This window comes from Nanorana parkeri, unplaced genomic scaffold (assembly GCF_000935625.1).
Source record: "Nanorana parkeri isolate BGI_ZX_2015 unplaced genomic scaffold, ASM93562v1 scaffold276, whole genome shotgun sequence".
Lineage (NCBI taxonomy): Eukaryota > Metazoa > Chordata > Amphibia > Anura > Dicroglossidae > Nanorana > Nanorana parkeri.
The window spans coordinates 172,152-192,400 of record NW_017306544.1 but is presented as its reverse complement, the minus strand read 5'-3'; the positions used below and the strand labels follow the sequence as shown (position 1 = coordinate 192,400).

The following is a 20,249-nucleotide window of genomic DNA, read 5'->3' as shown; positions in this document are numbered from 1 at the left end:
GGCTTTGGGATGGTCTCATGATTTACTTTTACTACTTACCCTAATGCTATTGTTGATCACTGGTTGCAGTGAAATAGGGGATTGGCTCATGCCACCTCAGCAGGTCAGGTATGCTGATGTGCAGGCTTCTGTAACAATGCTTCCAGGTCCTCTAGAAAATGAAGAGGGTAAGAGCAGCCATTTTTCTGTGAAGTAATGGAAGTAGCAGACCAGATCTCTCAGAGCTTATACAGCAATGTTTCTGGGGTATAGTGTCCTATATGCTTTCTCAAACTGCAATGGAGTCAGTGCAGGCTTTTTTTTTAAAACATAGTTTAATTCATTGAATTCATTTTCACATCCATAATGGATAAGAAGAATCACTGTTACATAAGAAGTAGGTATAGATTAGTCTCATAATACACAAAATTAAATAGAACAGAATCACATTTCAGCAAAAAACCATAACAAGTTGCAATCCCAAATACCTAAATACTCAGGAGGAAGTCACAGTGTTCATGTCAATTTCCAGCGACCCCAAGGTATTTGAAAATTTCGCTTTTAGGTACCAAGTTGTATGCTGGAAGGGCTTTACGATTGGAAGAATTTTGTATCAGTAATAGATTTGGTTATGAAGGATCACCATCTGCGAGAAAAAGGTCATCCTTTGAAGTTCTGCATCCACTCTCTCCTTACAGAATAACAGTTTAAGGTCCTACATTACATCTTTAACCATAGGAGGGGTGGGTGCATTCCATAACCTCATAATACATCTCCTTGCCGTGAGGAAACAGAGGTGCATCCAGTCCAGCCCTTTGTAGGAGGGGTAAAGTAACTAAAGAGACAAAGAGCAGGATCCATAGGTGGGTGGCGTCCAGGAAAAAATAGATTTTATATAATACATTATTTGTTGCCAGTAGCGTATAATTAATGTAAGTAAACCAAGAGATAAGACTGAAACTTAAAGTGCAGGTTTAAAATATAAAAGGAGTTTATTGAAAACAACAATAAACATGAATGGCAAAAAACAATGGAGAAAGTCCCGTAGGTAATCAATGCCAAACCAGGGGTCAGATGCCAAAGCGGAGAGTGAATGCACAAGGTGAAGGTTAAATAGTGACCTGATGCCTGCAGCTTTACTATGGGACAGGAATTACCCAGAAGTCTAGCCAGTGCAGCAGAGTGATGATGAGTGAGGGTTTGAACATAAGAGGGCGCCAAAGAGTAAGCACAGTGTCACAAACACTAATGCTGCAAGCCATGCTGCAAGCAACTAGACAAGGCAGGGTTAGAAAATCTGAGAATTAATGAGCAGGACCACAAGTAATGCTTCAACGTACGGTGAATTTGTGAACACTTCGGGCAGATATTTTCGACTAATAGGGTGAAGTTCCAGAGGTTAAGAAATAGGGCACATACGCTCTATGTAGCAATTTGAACTGGGTATTCCTCCAGGTCTCATTAGTGACCACATTCCGTACTTTGGTATAGCCAGTAAGCAGTTTCCGAACTACTGTATATCAGGGTCATCAAACTCTTTAGCCCAGTACATGGCGTTCGATTTAGTCAAAGGTGGAACATGCAAAGTTTGGAGCTTAGGATGTACAGTAGAGATGGAATAAATTTTATAGGATATTAAGACATCCAAAAATGAAGAGGAAAAAAGTACATTTAGGTCCCTGGAGAGAGCCTTCCACATCTTTGTACCCTGAAAATAGTGTAAGAAGTGGTGTGAAGGAATATGATAACACTCAACTAGAGCCTGGAAGGAGCATGGCTGAAAAGTGTTAGAATGAAACAGATGTCTTCACATCCGCAGGTCTGTCCACTTCGGCCGAATACCAGGGGGGAGGGCCAACATTTTGCAAGGAAGAATTGCCTTAATATCCCAGGGAGCTACCATTTCCACCTCCATGGAAGTATTGGAAAATTTGGAGCTGTCAGATAACCAATCCATCGCGTGTCTCCAGAGGCAGGAAGATTGTACTGTTTATTATTGGGAAAATTCACCCCACCCTCACCCTTAGGGAGCCAGAGTATCTTAATAGATATCCTAGGACATTTAGATCTTCAAACAAAACAAAATGTTTTTTTTTAAAAATAAAAAACGGCCCGGAAAGCATCAAAAACGCGGCAAAACCCACTGCACTGCGTGTGCAGAAACTCATGCAGATCTGCTGTGCATTTGGTGTGAACAAGGCCTAAAACTAGATTAAAACTAAGTATAAACTGTTATAATGACAAAAACTTTAACGAAAATATATTTACATTTTAGTCGACTAACTAAGTGGCAGAAGGCAGCCGAGTGAATAACCGACCCGAAGTGAAGGGTGCCGAACGCCGTTTCATCACAGTACATCGGCTGGCTTTGGCTCCCTTTGGTTCAGCCAAACAGTTAGACTGAGCTGAAGTGAAGAACACGTTCGCTTCAGCTGATCCAACATCTGGATTGGCTGCGGCGAGCGTACGGCAGTTCACTCATATTCTCATAGGGGCCGAACAGCAGTGAGTGAATATCTAAATGCTGCTGAGCAGGTAACGAGCAGAATAAAAACAAAAATGTAAAGACAAAACCCCCAAAAAACAGCATTGGGTCCCCCTCCCAAACCATACCAAACCCAAAGGGGGAATCCCATCACCAAAAAACAAAAAAAAAGTGGGGTCCCCCCTAAAATTCCCAACCTGACCCTTAATCCAGGCACTGGGCTGGCAGGGCACAAAAGGGCGAGACGTACGAGTGACTCACCCTTCCTGCGCCATTTTAGGCCACATGTTCTCTGCATTGGGAAGGTACTTTTACAGGGGTCCCCCCCTGGAAAAACACCCTGTCACCATGCCGATGGGGACAAGGGCCACTTCCCCACAACCCTGCCTTGTTGTGGGGGTCTGAGGGCAGGGGGGCTTATTTGCATCAGGGTACCCCCTTTTTATAAAGGGGGTACCCAGATACTGCCCCCCACTTGTGAATGAGTAAAGGATAGTTATACCCCTACTCATCCACTAAAGGGTTAAATTAAAATGTAAATAAACACACCAGACTTGTAGAAAAAAATACTTTAATTGCACAAAAAACACAACCAAAGTTTTTGAGTATTCCTTTAATTAAAAAAAAACACAAAACAATGAAAAAAATGATCCAACAAGGTAATCCAGGGTCAATCACGTCATCCAGCGATATCCACGATGATGCCGACTCGTCGCATTAAAAAAACAACAACTTCCACTGCAAAATAAAGGTGCCCACTGAATGACAACAAATTTTTTTTATGACAACAAAATTAATTTTATTTTTAACTTGGGGGGTCCCGCCTAACATTCCTACCAGACCTATAGGGTCTGGAATGAATCGGAAGGGGAACTACTTGTTTACATTTTGTGGGGAGAACGGTCTGCTTCGGCAAACCGTTTGTCCCGCTTCAGCTGTGTCTTTGGCTCAGCGTAGCCAAATGCATATGCTTCGGCTCAGCTGAGCACTTCGGCTGCTGTACGGGCTACTGTGAATAGCCCGTACTGCAGCCCTTCCGTTCCGCTGAACCGAAGGGCTTCGGTGGCCAAATTGAGCTGAAGAATTAGAAAAAGCTTCGGCTTAATCCTTCAGCTCAATAGTGAATAACTCCCTAAAACTCGACTAAAATGTTAGGGAGAGACGATTTGTCAAATTGCTATTGAAATGTCCTAGCCAAATGACAACAAATGGGCGGAGCCAGCCAGTGATGTCTCAACTAGCTTCACCCAACTGTTTACATTCGGCAGCAGCTATCAAATTGTTCATTTTGACAGGTGTGGGAGTGTGCGGTCGGGTTGACGGCGGGCTTTAGGGGGGAACCCCACGCTGTTTTTTGTTACATCTTTTTTTTATTCTGTGCGCTACCTGTGCACAGCAGCATTCAGCTATTCACTCACTGCTGTTCAGCCCCTGTGAGACTAGGGGCAAAGAGCAGTGATTGAACTGCCAAAAGCTCCAACATCTGGATCGGCTGAGGCGAACGTGTTCTTCACTGCAGCTTAGTGAATAACTCCCTAAAAGTTTGGATCTGTACTTATTTTTTTGTCATGGTGACAACAATCACCAGTGCAAACAGAGGATTGAATCTCCCCAGGAAGGACAAATACCTCAATAAAACCCAGGCAGGAGGACCAACCCTTCCCACCCTATCTACACCTAAAAAAATAAGTTTGACTTCACATACACATTAAGTAACCCTCTGACCACCGGAAGGAAACCCAGCTTTCAAGAGGAAGATGCTTAAACACAGAAATAAATGGGGCTCCTGTGGGACATGCACAAGGGAAAAAGTAAGCCGACTGGGATATTTTCTTTGAAAAGGCGGTGCGGTGCTAAACAGGGTTGCACAATAAAGATCACTTTAACAGGAAGGAAGATAAAGATAAGAGATATAAGATATTTTACCAGGTTTGCAGCACTTGGGAGGGAAGGGGTAGGGGTGCAATAAAGGTAAACACGTTTAGTTTTAATTGTAGATAAGAATATCATATAGATAATTTATATAGATAATATTATATAGATACTTTTAAATAATTAGAAATACACAAAAAAAAACATTAACAGAGTTTTAGCTAATTTTAATTTGTATATCATTAGATTAGGTTTTCAAGTTAGAATTAGAATGATTTAAGGGTCAATAATCTTCACTATAAACATATATTTGTGTACTTTTATTATTGATAGAAATCCAAATTTGTCATGAAAAATAAATTCAGATGGATATCTTACATGATAAAAAAAAGTTACTGATGGCTAGTTAGCTGGCCAGCTCTGAAAATCAAAGCTCTGGTCCTGAAGTAGTTAAGTAACATAGCAACTTGGGCTTAACAGGAGCATGGGTTGCTTGGCACCGAAAGTGAAACCGCAGTAGGTGGAGTTTTATGATCTACATTGAAACAAAGTCCAGCAAAGTTATGATCTACATTGATACAAAGTCCAGCAAAGTAACTAAGATCTGCAGTGTTTGAAGCAATAGTAAATGTAAACTAAATGTCGGACTAAAAGCAAACCTGTACATTGTTTAACCATTTGACGACCGCGGTGTTTACACTTCCTTCCTGTCCAGGCCATTTTACAGTATTCAGCGCTGCGGTACTTTGACTGACATTTATTCTGTCATGCAACACTGTACTGAAATTAATTTTATACCATTTTTGGGGACAGATAGAGCTTTCTTTTGTTGGTATTTAATCACCACTGGGGGGTTTTATTTTTTACTATATAAAGAAAAAAGTACCGAACATTATGAAAAAATAAATGTTTTCTCTACGTTATGTTATGAAACATTTTTTATTACCCAAATATCAAGCTTTAAAATTGTGCGTGCTCGTGAAATCACAAAAAACGACCATACCCAAAATTGGCCACAGACACTTTAAAAGCTTTTACAGCTCATCCATTTAGTGTTAGCAGTGATTGATGGCCCTAGAATGATTGCTCACACTTGAGCTTTGCAGTGATATGTAACATGTGTTTGTGTGTGTATGTGGGGGTGGGGAACTTAAAAAAAATGTTTGTGTTTTTTGTGAATTTTTTATATGTGACTTACATTTTTTTTGTAACTGACATTTTTTAAAAACTTTTTCTTTTCACTTAACTTTATTGTTATCACATAGAGCGCTAAGAAGCACATTATGTAATATCAAATTACAGTGACAGGTCCCTTTATGGAGACATCAGGTCCCTTTATGGAGACTTCTTGGGCCTAGGGATGCCCAAAGAAGTTGATGAAGCAGAGATCAGAGATAAAAATAAGGATATGAACTTGAATTGGTAAAAAAAGATATCGTAAACCTTTGACCCTTTGCCATCTATGTAGCCTGGTAATAATTTTAAAAGAAAATGGCTCTAATTTTGGCTAAGGTAAGGCCTTGCTTTACTAAAGGAGGCTAACATGTTGTGTTTTCATTAAAATGCCCAAATATATTTTAAGCTTGAGTTTGTCTTTGCCTAAAGGAACACAAAAGAAGGCCTGTGACCTAGAAAAGATATGCAAACCTATATTGACAAGAATTCCCAGCCCTCTCTGCATTCATGGACATGTTTTACCTGGCCAGAAGTGCTGAACAATGGTTGTCATGTCCTTAGCCAACACTCCCAAAAATTCTGATCATCTAATCATTCTAGTCGTAGAAAATATGAAAAAGGGACAGGGAGTTTAACTTTTTTTTTACTGTTTCCAAAAAGATCAACACCTTTTCACAATGTGTATCTCCATTGGTTGAACAATGGGGCCAAAAGATACACTCCAAATCCAAACTCTCAAACTATAGTTGCCCAGATCTTATTTGGATTTACCATGGTCCTCCACAGTGGGGCCAAGAGCTTCCTCGTCTGGCTCCCTTTCCTCCTCAGGGGCAGGGGCTGGCTGTGTAGCAAACAGCCCTTTATCTTTTCCTCTTTTCTCCTCTTCCTCTGAGGAGGAGGACAGCACACCGCCGCCACTGTTGATGTTAGTCCACAGAAGAAGAGTAGGACTGCACCACTGCAATTCTCCTCCACTGCCCTTCTGACCAGCCATTGTCCTGATATGGCTAGGAAAGAACAAAAGGTGAGAATGAACAATATGTAGCTGTCATTGAGTATGTAGGTTGTAAGTTACAGAGAAAAAGAATAACAGAAATAAGTAACAAAGGCTAGATGCTAGAAGAGCTTGGAAGCAGATAGGTCTAAAGCAGATGTGAGCAGGCCAAATGCTATAATTACAGGCTGGATGTCTCCTCTCAACATTGCGGAGGAAGTTTGCATTCCTCCGCTTCATGTCACTTAGCACTGTTGGACAATGGCCAAACAGCCTACGTATCTGTCCAACAGCTCCAAAATGTTCTTCTTTGAGAATACTGACATAAGCAGCAGTGGAGAAGAAACTGAAAAACACAATAAACAAAATCATGAAAAAAAAATAGGTATAATATTATTTTATTTATATGTAGACAAGGCAGCAATATATAGATCTATGTGTATAAAGAGTATAGAGTATAAAAATATATATATACAGGAGAGAGAGAGAGAGAGAGAGAGAAAGAGAGAGAGAGAGAGAGAGAGACGATAAATAGACACGAAAATGGAGATGTGGGTAAGATTTAAGATAACTAGGGATTCACATATACTAATGCAAAACAATAGCAATAAAACCATGCCCGAGTGCACATAGAATTACATCGATATACAGAGTAAATGTAATGAAAACTTAAGTGTGCCTGCGTGTACAGCACGACCAGACACGATGATGCATTTTCGGTTCGCAAAGTTTGCACAGGGGCTTTCTCCATGCGTTTTGTGGATTCGTCTGCACATGCATTAGGGGTTCATAGGTGCTTTTGTCGGAACTATTTGGTGCTAAAAGGAATTAAACTATAAGGCCTATACTTATTGTTCTACATAATGTAATATGGGCATCCTGGAAGCCATATTTGTTATTTATATTCTATCAATATATAAGCTGAATTTGAGTTTCATGGTTTCTGGACAAAGACTCTAACATCAGCAATTCTCAGAGCCTTACCACATACATTCCCAGATTGTAAATTATGGGGGTACCAGATAACGACAAGACAAGGACTGACCCGAGCACTAGACTGTGCAAAAACTGAGATTGATGGAATTGTCATGTCTCAGGCTTAACAAAGGACAAAAGAAATATTCACAATTTCAATTGTATTATTATTTTTGCATGAAGCATCTAAATATTTGCTTAATTGAGTAATTTTATATTTTTGTTTTATATAAAATATTCAACCTATATACCTTATATATATTATTTAGTTGTACTTATTGACATATATTAGTATACAGTATATTATTAATATGGTGTTTTTTTAAAAGTACAAATAATTAAGTTAGATATATTGTTATTTTTGTAATCAGTAAACAAAATGTGAGTAACCACTGACTTCATTCTCAATGTATGTAAAATTTAATTGTTTTTCTTGCTCAGACTTTCTCAAGCTATACATCTCTTAAAGAGACTGACAAGTTCTGTCAAGATAGAAAATTATCTTTTACATTTTATGGACTTAGGTCAGACGTCATCTCATAATAATAATATTGGAATTTTAAGGAAAAATCCAAAATTATTCCTAGTCCAACATTGCCCTCTTCGGATAATTACGAGAAAATGTAAAGAAAACTGAGAAGTGTGTGACATCATAATTAGGTTAAGATAAGCTTTCTCCTCCCACATTTTTCAGTGCTAAAAGTTAGGAAAAAGTTAAGTAAAAGAGACTAGAAAAAAAAGAAAGGATATTCAAGAGGACAGACACAGGAAGGAGAGATCTGAAGCTGATGGAGGGGCTGCCTGGGGGAACTGAACCAAAGAGAACCTAAACATCTCTTGTCCCTACGCTGACACAAATCTGATATCTTTATGACAAAAGAATTTTAAATTTTTGGTAAAGTATAGACTTCTATTTATCTGTAGGCAATTGACTAGCCATATATATCTTACTAAACCATTTGGTCATTGTTAGCATCAGGATTGAATTGGAGTAAAATGTAATCTGCAATAAAAATTGTTTCCCTTTCAATCTCGGTAGAAATATTTATTGGAGTCTCCTTGAAGCTGATTTCAGTTTCTAGTCAATGGTTTAGGTTGTGATATGTACCTAAAAAATAAAATAACTTATTGGAAGTTTATCTTTACCTCAAATAGATTCTTGGCTGATAGCCAGTCATGTGCATTGTATTGTGAGTTAGTTCATGCGCAGTAGAACTTTGAGCTTTTGAACATCTGTTTGGCTGGGAGAGGTCATGTGTTGAATCTGCACATTATTTTGTCACATTCTGTTGAACTACTGAGAGTTTTGTTTCATTAATATTTGAAATTATATCCTGTGGTTTTATTTTTATTATGTGGTTTTATTATCTTTGCTGATCCATATTATTGCAATTTTAATACATATTCTTTATTGTCACTAGTTATATTTTTATTTTTGAAGATTAGTAGGGAATCTCCTTAATTCCAGAACCTTGCCTGTTTTCATAAATTGCATACTGTTTATTTTATCAGAATAAACATTCTGACAGTTTATTTATTACTTTTTTTCTTTTAATTTTTATTTTTGTGCACAGCTGCTAGACTACGAGGGAGAGAGAAAGAGAGAGAGTGTGTGTGTGTGAGAGAAAAAGAGAGAGAGAGAGAGAGAGAGAGGCCTTTATTTGTAAACAATGCCACATATCTCCTTTTATGCATCTTGGGTGTTTTTTTGGAGTGTCAGTAGCCTACAAACAATTTCATTACCCATGCCAAATATTTGATAGAACTGATTGCTGATGGGTACACCAACTAGCTCGCCTCTCCCCCCTTTGTATACACCAAGGCAGCATACCTGCATTAGTGCCATTTACAAATTGAAGAAGAAATATTCCAACCTCTTGTTATAGGCAAATTATTTGAATAAAAGCATTATCAAGGCACATTTGTGTGGTGGTGTTCATATGCTTTTTGGAAACAATGTAGTGTATGCAGAATATATTGCAAGATTGTACAACAACCCTTGTCTGGTTCATATATCACTGTAGGCCAACATGCATAATTAGATAAAGCTAAAACAGGGAAACAAACTAACGCAGGCCATACATTATGTTCAGATAGTTCTTTAGGAACCAGATGAAATTTGCACAGTGGGTGTCGCTGTCGGCACCCTTTCGACCAGCATCCCTTGATCAGCTGATTGAAGGAGCCGGTTGGAAAATCTATGAGCGAACAGAGCTGTCAGGTGCGTAGCTGTACTCAAAGACCTTCGTGTGCACATGGTCAAGCACCTATGCCAGGACAAATGCACATAGTGTAGATGTTGCTCACGTTGATAGGCCTACATGTTTGGGCCTGGGATTACATAGTTAATGCACAGGTGTATGAGCTAAAGTAAGCACAGACTACCTATTTAAACCTGAGTTTCACCAAGTGAAGTTGCTGAGTGGTCATCACCTAACCTGTGTGCTTCTCCTGTGATTTGACCCGGCTTGTTTTGGAAAGAGTACATGAAAATAACAGGGGAGGGGACATTAACGCAGAGGTACTTAGGAGGGAAACCAGATGGATACACACACTGCGGGTGACTAAGTCTCCAGGCCTAAATTAGGTTATAAGTTATAAACCATTCCTATGCCAAAAGTAAAGTTTTTGATTTCTTTGTAACAATTATAGATTACTGCTATACAATATAATATTTGCTATATAATATGCAAAAATGATTTGTTAATGAAATATGGTGTATTCATCTCTTTATCTAGGAAAAAGTATGCTCATTATGTCTTTGAAGTGGTGTTAATGGCTGTGCCCGCTGTACTGCTGTTTGATCATGGGCGCAGACGTGGGGGGTCTTCACATAGGGGTCTAAGAAATGGTTGGATACCTTAGATTTTTTGCATATTTGTGGCCTTGTCTCCCTTAAGACTGACTAAGCTTGAATAAGCTCTGAAATGCACCTTTATTGCTGGAGGTTAGAGAAAAGGGTTAATCCATTCGATTTGGATGTCTAATTAAATGGGACTTCCTGGCAGGAAGTGACACATTTTTTGCAAATTGATGTTTTTTGAGATTTCTTCCCCTATGCGCATGCGCTTCAAGTCTCTTTTTGCTACACCGGACGTGACGTCATAATGGCGTTTTGGCGTCCGGGGAGGAGGGATATAAAAGGGGATGAGGGGTTTGACACTCTCCGGTGGTTGGTGGGTGGTAAAGGAAAGAGAATTGGTTATATCTGTGGTAAGAAACAAACTTATGGAGACTTTTGTTTTTTGCTTTGACTAGATGAACTTTTGTGAAAAGGCCTTAGAGGTCTGTGTGCTTCTCCTTCTTTGAAGGATTTGCTGCTATCTTGGAGTATAATATTGACTTGTTTAGAGGCTGTGATTGGAGCCCAATTTATTGGTTATAGAACGTACACCGTTGATGGGAATGGATAATGTCAGGTAATGTCAGGTAACACAATGTTGCTATACAATGAGTGATGAGTGATCTTATTTGTACCAACCTGGGCAGATCACCTTATTGTCTCTTAAGGAGTGTTCATTGTTTTTTCATAGGTGTGATATATTGAATAATAATAAGAATTTTTTAGATGTCTTCATCTAATAAAAAATATGGCCTCTTCTGAACGCCTTTCACTCTGCAGTTTACTGCCTTGACTTGGGGGTTATCTTGCTCTCTACCCCCTTTCTTTTTGGTCCCTCCCCGTCCACCCCCATGATTGACTGATGGTCAGTGGTGGATCCAGCTATCTCTATAGACTATTATAAGTTCATGGAACTAAACAAATTGTATTTCAAAATTTTTATTAGTTTCCATCTTATACAAAAAAAAGTTTGATACATTCAAGTATCATATGTAGCACATTAACATATCAGATAGGTCTATGGTCTCACCACTGTATCCCCTCTCCCTCCCTTGGCTCTTGTTCATGCTTTTATGATTTCTTTAGCTAGAAATCATTCTGACCAATGAGCATCTATTTCCTATCAGGGGGCTAGTGTGATAATAATTTCCATCTTACCATAGAATGTGACAGGGTAGGGGCTAGAATCGTCGGTCTTTTTCTAGAGGTCATCCATTTCAATAGTTCAATAGAAGTGCCCCTGGCTGAGCCAATTTCTATTTTAGCCCAGTCCGGAACAGCTGCCCAGGAATAGACGGAGGATAACTGTGACATCTGTGCAGCCCGGTAATAGAAGAACAGATTAAGAATCGCTAGGCCCCCCTGAACTCTGGATTTAAATAGAATAGATTGTGAAATTCTAGGATGTTTATTGCCCCAAATAAAATTCATGATAGACGTTTGCAATTTGAGGAGTTCAGCCCGTTGAATCGGGATTGGTAGGGTTCTAAAGTAGTACAAGATTTTAGGGAGTAAGGTAATTTTAACTGAATGTATACGGCCCATCCAGGAGAGGTTATAGGAGGACCACCGCTTCATATCTTCTCTGAGAAGTTTATAGAGTGGAGGGTAGTTCACTGAATACAATTGGGTGTATGAAGGAGTGATTTTTACTCCGAGGTACTGAAGAAAATCACAGCGCCATTTAAATGGAAAGGAATTTTTAAGCCCCGATCACAGCTCAGAATGGAGGTTAATATTTAATGCCACAGATTTAGAAGCATTAACCCGAAGACCCGATATCTGTGCAAATTCTTCCAGGTGTGCCATGATGTTAGGTAGTGAGACAAGAGAGGAAGTTACAAAAAGCAGCATATCGTCTGCGAACAAAGTGCATTTGTGATCTACTGCCTGGCATTCGATTCCTCTAATGTCTGGGCTATCTCGGAGCAATATGGCTAGAGGTTCTAGCGCTATAGCGAATAAAAGTGGCGAAAGGGGGCACCCCTATCTTGTACCTCTTCAAATTAAAATGGGGTCTGACAAATATCCCTGGAATCTAATCTGTGCTGAGGGTGAGGAGTATAGTACTTGAAATATGTGTAGGAAATAGGGCCCAAACCCCCACTTCTGTAATAATTGCAACAGGTATACCCAGGAGACCGAATCGAATGCTTTCTGCAAGTCCAAGGATAGCAACATCCCTTTTTGTGTGGGGCCCCCATCCCAAGGATTTTTAAGCAGTGAAATAAGGTTGATCCTTATATTACATAGTTTTGGTAAATCCAAAGTTGATTGTATAAAGATTGTATGAGCACATTGTAACATGTATGGTGACCCTAAAACAAACAAACAAACAAACAAAAAAAGAAACTAAACGAGCAAAGAATGCACAAAATATATACATAAATATGCAATTTAGGTATATAGTTATTTTTATTATATCATTAAAGTAAACAAATTTTATTTAAACATTAAACAGAGTTAAACATTCCATCCTGCATGATGGCAAATAACACTATAGTGTTGGGAAAGCACATAGAAGAAATCATACATGCATGTCCATAGCTTGCTAACATCAGATTGTGGGTTTCACAAAGGAACACCAATTGACAGCAGGCGAGGCTAAATTGTTGGATGAAATGAACAAGGACAAATATCAGTGGCCATTTCAACCCCCAACTATAGTAGCATCCTGAGAAAAACCTCACAGCAAAAAAAAAAAACTATAATGCTAAATATGCTAAAGTTAAAAATTAAACAAAAATACCTCCTAGTTATAAGAAAGGAACAAGGACAGGGTGTGTGATGTTTTAACAATTATGAGATGGTGATGTGCAAACATTCTAAATATTAACATTTCCATATGAGGTAAAACACATTTAAACTAAAGTCACATCAGATGAGAGCAAAGCTATGATATACTACAATGTTACAATCTTTTTAAAAGTAGTATTAAAGGCTGGTCATTTCTTACCTTAATGCATAATTTACATCATGGTAAAACATGTCCAGTACCTTTTAGTGTGCCACGTCCTCCCATACTTACCTGTGCACAGCTGTGTCACCGCCACCCATCCCCGAAGCGATCATCCGTTCCCTGAACTTCCTGGTTTCAAGGGAAGGATACTGAGGGCAGAGGAGCCTCTGGCTCCTTCTGCTGTCAAGCAATCTGTTGGGAGGAGAGGAGGGGCGTGGCCTGCCGCAAGGCTGTGTGTGTCTATGGAAGCACACAGCTACTTGCGGGCACGGCCGGGAACTCGCACACACGGGTGCCTCCACAGCAGCCACTTGGTTGATTAAGGCACCTGTGCAGGGGGCGGGGGGAGAGCAATGCGGGGACCCACTAGAGAACGAGGAATTCAAACATTTAAAAAAACAAAAACGGATCTGCATACTATGTGTGCCTCCCTTGCATGCAAATAAAAAAAAAGCGAAGGTTTAATGTCACTTTAAATCACTTTAAAGTACTGTTTCCTATACCTGTCTGCATTTGGCAAAACCAAACATGAACCAGTGTGAGCCTAAGATAAAGATAGTTGTAGGCATGTTCAACAATTTTTTTGCGCTAATTCAACATGTCAAAACAAAAGTGTGTTAACTTTTATTCGCAGATTCGCTCATGCGCTATCTCAGTTAAAAAGGTATCTGATATTTTTCTCTCCCTTTTGCTCTTGATTAATGTAAATGTATTTTTCACAAAATTCTAACCCAGTTTAAGACCAATAAAACATGAAAATATTCTCTTTGAAAAAGGTGATCCTAGCAGAGGGATGTTGTTTAGGACACCAGCGATTACATGCCTAAAGGTTCCAGTGGGCTAAATCCAACCTGAAATTTAACATTACAACACTAGAATAAAAAACTTAAATGTGTACATTAATTCTCATTTTCTGCCATATTGCCTTACTAGTGTATGCCTTTTCTCAACAGACATCATTTCTTACAGTTGTGCTACTATAAATAGTGTTGTAAATTCCCCTATATTAGACTAGTTACAGGTGGCTTGACATGATTTCAAAAATTCTTGTGAAACCATTACTATTTGTAATGTTTCAGGAATTTTCCTCTAAGAATCTTGCTTGTGGCACTTTTGGAAGATCATCACTTTTTCTTATTACTTGATCTCACTAAGTGCAGTTAAATAATATAAGACAATATAAGGTAAGGATAGCACTGTGGAAAAAAGTTATGTTTTTAAAGATAAACTATATAGTGTATTCTCAGTGAGCACATATTTTGAAGCGTATTTATTCACAAAAACAAAAATGTATTATATTGCAGCTTACCAGTCCTTGGATGAGGTGGCTAAATTTAGTTTTTGTTTTTTTTTCAGACTTTTTGTTTTCCTTATTTTCACTTGGTATTCCTGAAAATAAAATTCTTCATGTCCTAGGGTGGCTATCCCAGATAGCAAGGATAACTTGCCACAAACTTGTGGCAGGTTTAAATTGTAATTCTTGTTAACTTGCTGCACACATTGCTGGCAAGTTGCAGACTTGCAGAACATTTGGTTGACAATTTTTGAATTTGTTGCAAATTTGCTTGGCAAGTCTACAGCAAGAGTCCTGTAGGTCTTAGCAAGAGCTCTGCAAGTGTACAGCACTTTTGCAAAGCACATTGATCTGGGGACTTGCAATGCAGACTTGCTGTAATTGTGCAACAAAATTGTGAAGCTTAGCAAGTCTGCAATACTTTAGCAAGTCATTTTCAAACTTGCGGCTCAATTGCTTGCTATCTGGGATATTCACTCACCCCCCATCTATCTTTTTAGAAAACCATGGTTGTCATCCAGGCTGGACCTGAAACATGTCTTCCTCTCCATTTCCTTCATCTCATCTGATGATGGGTGAGGGGATTAGAAGATTACATATGGAAGATAACATTGTGTTTTCACAGGATGTAACAAGGCATATTCTCTAATATGCTGTTGGCAGGGAGCACAACACAGGGGTTAGAGTCTAGACACAAATGTCCATATTTATGCTGTGTAGTCCCCAAAATTATAGCAAACAGTTCACATACATGCCCTTTTCTTCTTCTGCTCTCTCAGCAACTACGGCGGCAATGTGACCTTAATTTATATAGTAAAAGTTTATTTTAAATATTGCAATAGTTTCAATAACATTTTAACGCTATCAAGATAAAGAGGGCACCTAGCAAGCACAGAAGGTCAAAAAACCTTGCATAAACCTATTAATAAATCAAATTTTCAGGCACATGAACTCCTAATGTGATCATATGAAACATAAAGAAAAACCCTCTCATAACAGGATATACCTCAGACAAAGAGCCAAAAACTCATAATGAAAAAAACCCCCATTTAATTTGAATAAATAAGTGCATAAAGACATGATTGCATACACCATCAAGTGTCACTATTAAATATTGCAACACCCCATATAAATAAACAGTTAAAAAAAACTAGAAGTTTATATACGGAACCTCGGTTATTGCCTAGATTGCCTATGGGCATGGTTCCCACCTGGGTGTTTTACAGCGCGTAGGAACGTGCTGCAAAACGACCTACGCCCAAAGAAGTACAGGAGCTTCTTTGGGGCGTATTTGCCACGCGTATGCATTGGGATACAGCCAAGTAGGCCTCGGAATGCTTTTGTCACGGGTTTTTTTTACAGCGAATCGCGGTAAAAACGCGCCACAAACGGCATATTCGATACGCCTAGGTGTGAACCCAGCCTTAAATTCAAGTGATCGGGCTTATCTAGAGATGCTCGATCGCTTGTATTAGCAGCTGTCACTGCCGTTGCCGGTCCCGAGATCCGCTGTGCCCAATGCGGCCGGGATCGGCACGGCTCTGTGACAGTAGATCAAAGGGAGTTCATTATACGAACTCCCTTTGATCTCCTCTCAGTCCCCGAATGCAGGAAGTGATCAGCTTCATCAGCTTCTCTGGGGGTCCCTAGGTGACATTAGGGGTCTTCGGGACCACACAATTTTAAGGCCTGACAAGTTTGGTGTCTATTTACCCGACGTGACCCCAACTTTTATGTTTTACAAAAAATATGGGTAATAATAATAATAATTACTGGTGACATTTTTGACTGACTGGTGAGACACCATCAAATTTTTCAAGCCCTGATAACAGGTATTCTTTCATCCTCTTTATATTTCCTTATCACAGAGATGATTGCTACTTATTAACCTCTTCACACAGTGAGCATAATACTGTTATCTAATTGTGTGCATGGATTCAGCAGGACTCCATAAAAAATTGCAGTGATAAACGTCCATTCAAACTCATAAGGCTTCTCAAGAAAATGCACCATATTCAGTATATAGCATCCAAAATTGTGTCCACATTTCTACCCAGGCCAATTCAGTCCAATATATCACTGCCCCATAACGCAGTGTGTTCAAGTATACAAGAGGCATATACCCGGTATCTTAGCATCCCGACTACCACTTTTACCACTGAGCTGTTTTTGGGAAAACGGTGACTCTCTTTTTTGTATGCCATTATAACAAAATGGATTTATTAAGGCTACAAGTATATATTTTTTTTATATACCTTTTTATTTTATATTTTTTCAATTTATGAATGACAAACAACGAACAATACTTGTAACACACCATTCACATTAAAACACAACAACAATGATACTGTAATAACTCAATAACTGTAGCTTGGCTGTTCCACCCCTTCCCAACTAACCCCAAATGTACTTTTATCAAATCCCTGGTATGTTTCACACAACTCTATCATGTCCTCCCCATCTTCCTTTAAAAAAAAAAAAGGGGGGGGGGGGGGTTATTTATACTAATATATATAAGTATAAATCTATTTATGTGCTTAATTTTATATTACAAATTTTTTTTTCCTTTTCCCCCCTCCCTCTTTCCTCCCCTCTCCTCTTAATATCCAATATATCTTACGTGAAAAAATCTTTTTTTTTGTACTATTTTGTTTTATGAAGAAAAAAAAATAAAAATGTCTTTCTTTTCTTTTCCCCTTTCCTCCCAATTGGTTTGTAATATATCGAAGTGGGAATCATTTTATGTGCTATTTTTATATTTTGTGCTATTTTTATTTATTTTTTCTTTTAGTGCACACCATATCCAACTTTGTATATGCTAATTTTATATATTATAAACGTTTTGTGAATGTTATATTTAGTACACCATATATCTAATTGAAAATCTATTTTCAATCTATTTAAACCAGATACAGACAACCATGGGGACCATAACCTCTGGAATTTCTGTAAGCAGCCTCTATGAAAAAAAATCAACCTTTGTTTCAATAGATCTTGATTAACCTGCGTACACCAGTCCTCCAATTTGGTCTGGGAGATTACCATTTTAGAGCACATAATTTTTCTTGCTATACCCAAAAGTAGTATAATAGGGTCCACTATCCTACATGTCCCTATACTATTCTGCCTTAGGGACATGTGTTCTGCTCTGGGGACGTGTTCTGCTTTGGTCTGAAGACATATGTTCTGCTTTGGGGACATGTATCCTGCTTTGGGGACATGTATTCTCTGAATACATGTCCCCAAAGCAGAATACTAGTCTGCCTTTGGGACATGAGTTCTGCTGTGGGGACATGTGTTCTGCTGTGGGGACATGTGTTCGGCTGTGGGGACATCTGCATTTAGCCCTGGGGAGGAACTGCCCTAAAATCATCAGTCTGTGTTGTTTTAGAAAAAATGTCACATGTCCCTTTAAGAAAAGGGAGAGCGCCAGGGAGAGTTTGCTGTTTGGAGATCAGTGTCCCTGGTTAGCAGGTAACCAGGGACGCTGATCTCTCTGCAAGTGGCCGGAGCCAGCCGTAAGATCACGGCTGGCTCCGCCCAGCTGTCAGAAGTAGGCTGTCGGCCGGCTGCTCGGCCAGCTTTGGCTTTTAGCGCGGCTCAGCCGAGCCGAGGCATATGCGTTCGGCTCGGCTGAGCCGCTCGGCCACGTTTGGGAGCTGTACGGGCTATAGTGAATAGCCCGTACAGCACCCTTTCAGTTCTACTGAACCGAAGGGGTCCTGGGGCCAAAGCTTCGTGAATAGACCCCCTAGTTTTTTTTATGGCCCTTTTTAAAAAAAAATTTCAGCTTAGCTTTAATCTTCCATTATGTCCACTGTTCCGGCCTGTTTATCCATTTCTATCTGTATAAGGAGCTGAGTCTCTACTGCCTCATTAAAGCAGACCCTGCATGAAAATTGCAAGTTACACTTAATTTATTGGGGCCCCCTTACCCAACAAATATGGCTTACCTTATTTCCAATGAGAGTGATGTCATGATCCTACAGGTGAGATTCCAGGAGAAGCTGAGTATCCAAAATCTCACAAGAAGACTTTGCACTGTACTATTAGATTGTAAGCCCTCAGGGGCAGGGCCCTCCTTACCATCTTGTCTTAAATTGTATTGTGATTGTAATGTCTTCCTTATATTGTAAAGCGCTGTGCAAACTGTTGGCGCTATATAAATCCTGTATAATAATAATAATACTACAGCAGGATTTTTGTTGGATGGATTGTGACCTCAACCTGCTTTAATACTCAAAGACTGTAACAAGCTCAAATAACTAACTTATCAGTATGTACACTCCTACTTATATTAACTCATAATGCCTCAGTACCATCACTCTGTCCAGCAACAAAACTGACAAAATCACTTCACATTTTAGATGACGTCTCACAGAGACAGTCACCACCACCTTTTCTATTTACAGGAATATGTACAGCCCAAATGAGCAAAGAAACATGTCAAGGCTCTGCAATACCAATTAAATCATAGTGTTCTTTGTGTACAAAAACTTCATCTTGATGGATTTGTATTTGTGTGTTTATACCATATCTTTTTTTAGACCCATTTTTATGTCTTCCTTAATGTGAGCAATACAACTTTTTTAGTATTTTTATGGAGTGGTATATATACGGTGGTTTTAATTAATTATACTATATAGACGAGCAATGGGGTGTTGAGTCCAAATGCAGGTTTTGTTTTACATATAAATTAAACTCCCCATTATCTGGCATTCAAGCAACTGGTACTCTCAAGCAACTGGCAAAAAAAAAATCAAGGACATATGTGGCTTGATGCACACTAAAACATTGTCGGTTGCTTGGTGAACACTAAAAAATTTAATTACCAACTAAATGTATTTAGTTGCTAACCCAATTATTTGTTTACATCATGCTGCTACTCACCCACTGAGTAGAGGAAAGGACCTGAGAGGGAACTTTCTCTTTTGGGTGATGGCAGTGCACCGCGGCAAGTAAGCTTTCTTGAGAGTTACTATTAACTCTCAAGCAACTAGAAACTACAGTTATCCAGCACCTGCCAGTCCCCGTGGGTGCCGTATAACTGGGAGCTTACTGTACCAACATTGGAGTTAAATACTGGGACTTCACCCCATAGGAGGACACTTATATTGGTTAAACTCTATTTTGTTGGTAATTTGTGAACAGACACTTTCTTCCACCACCCAATTTCAGACCTCAGGTGCAGATATACCTTATTGGGGCCATCTCCTCCTCTAGGGAATATACTGTAGGTTTATGTTGTGACATGTCAGGAATTTATTTTTGCAGATTTGAAAATGTACAGGTCTGCTTTAAATTGAATGCTTAAAGCCCAGCTCCAGCAAATAAATAAATAGTCCAGGAATTGTTAAAATAAACAAAAACAGCTTTCTGCAATATTCACCTCCTCTCCAGCACTGTCAACCAAAGACACTCTGCTCCATCCTGTTGCTGCCACTAGCAGTCTTCCAGCTTAAATGACACCCAAAATCATTCAACACACTTTCTGTGAGCCCAGACTATCATGGACATCATGCCAGTCTGGGGTCATAGTACTGCTTCACAGAACAGTGCTCATACTTCATTACAAGCAAGGAATGCCCACAGCCAGAAGGGGCACAAGACCCCTTCATTGGAGAGAAGGGGCCTAGAAAAAAAGGTATGTATGCAAGAAAATTTAAAAACATG

The 20,249-nt window shown here is 39.2% G+C and overlaps 1 protein-coding gene across 1 annotated transcript in view; it reads right to left on the bottom strand.

Moving 5' to 3' along the window:
- The window catches only part of LOC108787640, a 73,089-nt gene that overhangs the window by 9,527 nt on the left and 43,313 nt on the right, over positions 1–20,249 (bottom strand). The window contains exons 9-10 of the mRNA XM_018557243.1: positions 6,692–6,852; positions 6,284–6,519 (exon numbers count right to left, since the gene is read on the bottom strand). Coding sequence (XP_018412745.1) covers positions 6,284–6,519; positions 6,692–6,852 — 397 coding nt within the window. The remainder of the gene's footprint in view (positions 1–6,283; positions 6,520–6,691; positions 6,853–20,249) is intronic.